Source organism: Palaemon carinicauda, chromosome 34 (assembly GCF_036898095.1).
Source record: "Palaemon carinicauda isolate YSFRI2023 chromosome 34, ASM3689809v2, whole genome shotgun sequence".
Classification (NCBI taxonomy): domain Eukaryota; kingdom Metazoa; phylum Arthropoda; class Malacostraca; order Decapoda; family Palaemonidae; genus Palaemon; species Palaemon carinicauda.
In genome coordinates, this window is record NC_090758.1 from 43,985,574 (window position 1) to 43,991,133 (window position 5,560).

Sequence of the window (5,560 nt, forward strand, 5' to 3'; positions counted from 1 at the left end):
CCTTCATCGCAGCTTTAGAGAATTTACGTCTATTAACGCAGAGGAAACAGAGTCAATCAAAAGTCTACTCAGCAAAGGGTAAGTTTTGCCTTTTCCTTTGCTTTTCTGACAGTTATTCTGAATATCAGCCTAATTCTTAACTGATATCATCAAATATATTTATGAAAAAGATAGTGATACATAAAACCACAAACACACACACACACACACACACACACACACACACATATATATATATATATATATATATATATATATATATATATATATATATATATATATACACACACACATATATATATATATATATATATATATATATATATATATATATATATATATATATATATATATATATATATATGTATGTATGTTAAGCGTAGTTTTAAAGAGAAATGAAGACAGACATGAATAATTAGGCTACAAACTTTAACACAATCCTTTATATTACCAGTATCATCATCATCATCATCATCATCATCATCATCACGATCATCATTAGATTCATTATAAAAAAAGTCTCAAATTTATTTTCCTTCTCATTTATAGATGATATAAATTTCAATATTCCACCAAATTATTCCTTTTTACTTTTCATTCTTATCATCATCATCATCATCATTATCATCATCATTATCATCGTCATCGTCCCCTTAATCATCTTAATCATCATCATCATTCCACTTAATAAAATTCCCGATCGAATCTAATAATTATTTCTTTCTTTTCTTCTCTTTGGAACAGTTGTGAGGAATACACAGGCATCTGGAACCCAACGTTTCAAATCCCTCCAAATGTGGAGAATGTCTGGGTGAGGCTTCCGGACCAAGTCAGCCTCGACGCCTTTTGTCGATCTTTGCCAGAGGCAAAAGAGATTCAAGTTTTAGGTGAGTTAATATGAAGGACGACAGAATATCTGTCTTCCTTTCCTCTGAGGGACTTTATAATATCTCGCCTTCTTCCCCTTATCCCATTCCTGTCATTTGTTCGGTTAATATTGTTATTATCATTATTTCTATTATTGTAACTATCATATTATTATCATTATTGCTCTATATATTGAGAATTTTATATTCAAGGCTCAATCAAGTATCTTTTTTTTTTCTTAAATAGAACAATATTGTTTTCATCTGATTTGAAGTAATTTAAAAACTTTCGATGCTGAGTTTTCATTTATTTCCATTTCTATATAAAAAGGAAATGATTCAGTTTAAAGGTGACATCACTACATCACTATAGTCACTATTGATTTCACAAATAATGATATTAATGATGGTGACAGTAATGAATAGTAATGATCGTGATGGTAATGAAGAGGAAACCAGAATCGGGAACAGCGATAGTCAATCAAGGCTCCTCCTGACTCCGTCTTCTTTCTGCGCTGATTGGTTCTATACTAAAATATGGGCGGAGTCATTTGATCTCAAGAACCAATCACTGAAAGGGACATAAAAGTATTATCTTGACCAATAATATTGCGATAGTCCAATAAAATTGTGTTGTTATAGGCTAAGTTTCTTTATACAGTGCTCAATGCGAGGGTTTCATGAGGAGACTGTTGTCATCCCTTATAATGATAGAAGCTGCAATGCTGGCGTGCACACACATTGGCTCACACACATCCATTAACTAACGCACACAAGGATATTGACTCACGCACGTACACAGATTAACTCGCACACACACATCAACGCAAACCCATAGCTCCTAACTTTAATAATTTCGTCTCTAAATTCGTTGTTTCAGTTATCATTATTCCTATTTAGTCTTTTCCTTTAAAATCTTACGAAAGAAACAATTAGAAAATGTTTGGTTGTGATTTTCATTTTCCTCAATGTTGTTGTTGTTGTTGTTGTTCTTCTTCTTCTTCTTCTTCTTCTTTAAACCTTTTTCTCTTTCAGGGATTCACTTTAGTGTCAAGGATGTCAGCAGCGTCAGTCACCCAATTCCTTTCTTGAGGGAGGATCCATTTGTCTTTATCTATGTCAGCGATGTCCAGGGAGAAGACATCGAGAAGGTTGGGGACATCCTTCGGGCATTGCAACCACAGGATGCAAGGAGGTGAAGAGACATCATTCCTTAATGAGAGAGAGAGAGAGAGAGAGAGAGAGAGAGAGAGAGAGAGAGAGACTATATGATTATCATATTAATTTGTTGAACAGAAAATTTGATTTGAAATAAGAATGTGAATCGACATCAGATTTGGAGAAAGAAAAATCTCATAGGCCTATTAAAAGAAATAGTCAATTATTAATTATTATAGAAATAGAAATAAGTTTATCAATTTGTACACTTTTCAAATGTTACTTAAAGGTTTATTTCTATTTTCAATCCATATCCTATTTGATATCATTAAAAATTAATTGCAATACTGTGTACGTGAAGGTGTGTGTGTGTGTGTGTGTGTGTGTGTGTGTGTGGAGGCACTTGTTTATCTTAACAAAACAAGATGTCAATAAAACAATAATTAAAAATATGATTGACATCATTTCCTTTTCTTTTCCTTTCATTTCATCCGATTTTCCTTCTTCTTCTTCCCAACAGATCCTTCTCTTCAATCTTCTTTCCTCGGTGTTCCAAGAAGAGGAGGAGTCCTCGGGATTTCCTCCTCCCAATGATGAACTCCTTGAAGGGAGTCAGGGTGAGACACTTCATCTGTTTCCGAGAAGATGAACGACCAGATGACGAAGCCTTAAATAGAGAGATGGGTCTTAAGGCAAAGAAATTCACCGGATGTAAATATGGTGTTAGATGGTGAGTTTGCTTCTTCTTTTTTTCCTTCTTCATCTGTATTTTACGATTTCTCTCTCTCTCTCTCTCTCTCTCTCTCTCTCTCTCTCTCTCTCTCCTCTCTCTCTCTCTTTTAACATTCCTCTTAAGCCTTTCAGCAGACCATAGGCCTAAAAAAGTAATCTATATTATTAGGTCCGGTAATTTTTTATATCATAGGTCATATTTTTTATGGTCTTCATTGTATTTAGGCAGAATCTCTCTCTCTCTCTCTCTCTCTCTCCTTTAAGCAGACCATGGGCCTAAAAAAATGGTTTATTCTATAAAATCCGGTAATTCTTTTTATATCATAGGTCTAATTGTTAATGATCATCACGCTATTTAGGCATCATCATTCTCTCTCTCTCTCTCTCTCTCTCTCTCTCTCTCTCTCTCTCTCTCTCTCTCTCTCAGTAGGTGATGAGCCTAGATAACTAATCTGTATTCATAATAAGCAAGTTTCAAAACTATTTTTCTTTTGGTTTTGGTCTAATTCTTATCAGTTTTTTTTTTTTTCCTCATTCGGTCACTTGATATTCCTTTGTATCTTCATTAATCGAAACAGAGACATTTCCAGAGAATGTCGTTGTGTGGATGATAGAGAGGTGTTGATGTGTAGAGTAATTTCCACCTCATTATTATCTTCACTTTTTCTTATTATTCTGATTAGAATATCTGATTATGTTTGTTTGAATCTCAGTATTTATGATTCCCTTCAATTCTTTCCTCACTTCCTTCAGTTCTCATCATATTCATCTTCTCCTTTCTTTCACTATCATTATTATTTCTTTCTATGTAGAATAAAGATTTCCTCATCATATCCTATGCCATTTTTCGTTAGCTTTTTTGCTGAGTCATTGCAAACGACCAAAGTCCATTTCATAATGTTTTTTTCTTCTTTGCTCGGTAGGGTGACTGATGCAGAGATGTTCCTTGATATCGACAGTACACTAATTAGAAGACGTGCAATATCTCTTATAATGAACCCCGAGGCGTCATTTGAAGAGAAAATGGAAAAGGAGTGCAATATCATCTGACCCTTTTGTTGTGAAACATATGTCTCAAAATTTTTTTCACCAAATTCTAATTCATAAACTGTCACTAAATTATTCAGGTTGCAACTTCTTATAATGATTAGATAACTTTTAGATCATTAAGGTCATTTCTTGATTGGAATGTGATTTATATATATATATATATATATATATATATATATATATATATATATATATATATATATATATATATATATATATATATATATATATATATATATATATATATATATATATATATATATATATATATATATATAATTGTTAGGGAACAATTAAATCTTTTCACAGAAATCTATTGTTTTTGAAAACTTTTATTATGTTCATTCTACTGTTTGTTCTCTTTTATTATATCTATTTTGGAAACTTTTCTTTTTTGTTATCATTCATATACAATTAATATTTTTAATTACCAAAGTAGTGTTTAACTTATATCATGATATATTCTTATCAAAATATTGCAAGTCTCGAATGTGCTAAGACTCACTCTAAACATTGTCTATTATCTATTCATGTAAACAAAATCTATTTAAGTAATCTTGACGAAGATGGTTGAGCTAATGGTAGGTAATATGTAATAGTGGAGCTCATCATAAATAAATCTGTGAATGATGAAAATTGTGTTTTCATCACCTTTCAATTTTTATTCATTTTACACTAATCTACATTGATAATGTCATATGATATGTCCCTGATGTTCCCTCAAGGCTCTGAACAGAATCTGTTCCCAGAAACTTGAAAGAGGGGAAATCTGTAGAGCAAAAGCTCTTCAGAAAAAGTCTCTCTCTCTCTCTCTCTCTCTCTCTCTCTCTCTCTCTCTCTCTCTCTCTCTCTCTTGGGAGGTGGACAGAGACAATATCCTTACGAAGTCCTTCAAAGGGACAACACCAGGCAATAAAAGAAAAAAAAATATCTCAATACCAGTCCGAAAGGTGAGTTCTTTGTGAAATCTCTTCTTCTGTATATGATTAGTTACAATATTGAAGTAAACTTATCAGAAGTAAATCTTTCTCTGTGAACTTATTTATTGAAATAAATCTGCTTTGCTGATCAGGATTATCATTATTGTTAGTCAATTTATTTCTCCATTTAATGATCATAGTAAAGGAACATCAAACTGAGCTGTTTATTGCAGAGATTCTGTCTTTTGTAAAACACTTGAACTTTGTAATGCCCTCATATATTGATGCTATTTTTAATTGCAGATCAGATGAACTGGTAGAACAAAAGACTGACTGACTGACTGACTGACTACTGACTGACTGACTGGTGTACAGGGAGATTGTTCATCGTCATCTGCTGGACCTAAGAAAAGCTGAAATGTTAGACCAACGTCTGTCAGACCCATTGAGTCAACATCTGATCAGAAGGGAAGGAACACAGAGCTGAAGGACATTGGAGAAGATAAACTTAAGATGACGTAGGATTTTTAAGGTAAGAATTTGGAGTTATTTCTTTTTAATGAAATATTTGAAATGAATAAGATAAGGAGTTACTACTTATGAAGAATTGAATGAAAAGAGCAATATTCGTAGTTGCTACTAATGAAATGAACAGGAAGAGTAATATTTCAAGCTAATATTTCTAATACAATTAATGAGAAGAGTAACGTTAACATTCATTACTTATATTCATATTGAATATAAATCTCGAAAAGAATTTATACGATTAGACTTAATTTCAATCTTCTTACATTCCAGAACTTCTTTTTTTTCTTTTACATAAAGGAATCTCAC

General features: G+C 32.3%; 1 protein-coding gene across 1 annotated transcript in view; it reads left to right on the top strand.

The window, feature by feature from the left end:
- Positions 1–3,096, top strand: part of LOC137626856 (uncharacterized) — a 349,492-nt gene extending 346,396 nt beyond the window's left edge. Inside the window, exons 5-7 of the mRNA XM_068357841.1 lie at positions 1,902–2,061; positions 2,545–2,754; positions 3,084–3,096. Of these exons, the coding sequence (XP_068213942.1) occupies positions 1,902–2,061; positions 2,545–2,754; positions 3,084–3,096 (383 nt within the window). The remainder of the gene's footprint in view (positions 1–1,901; positions 2,062–2,544; positions 2,755–3,083) is intronic.
- Positions 3,097–5,560: the final 2,464 nt, after the last annotated feature.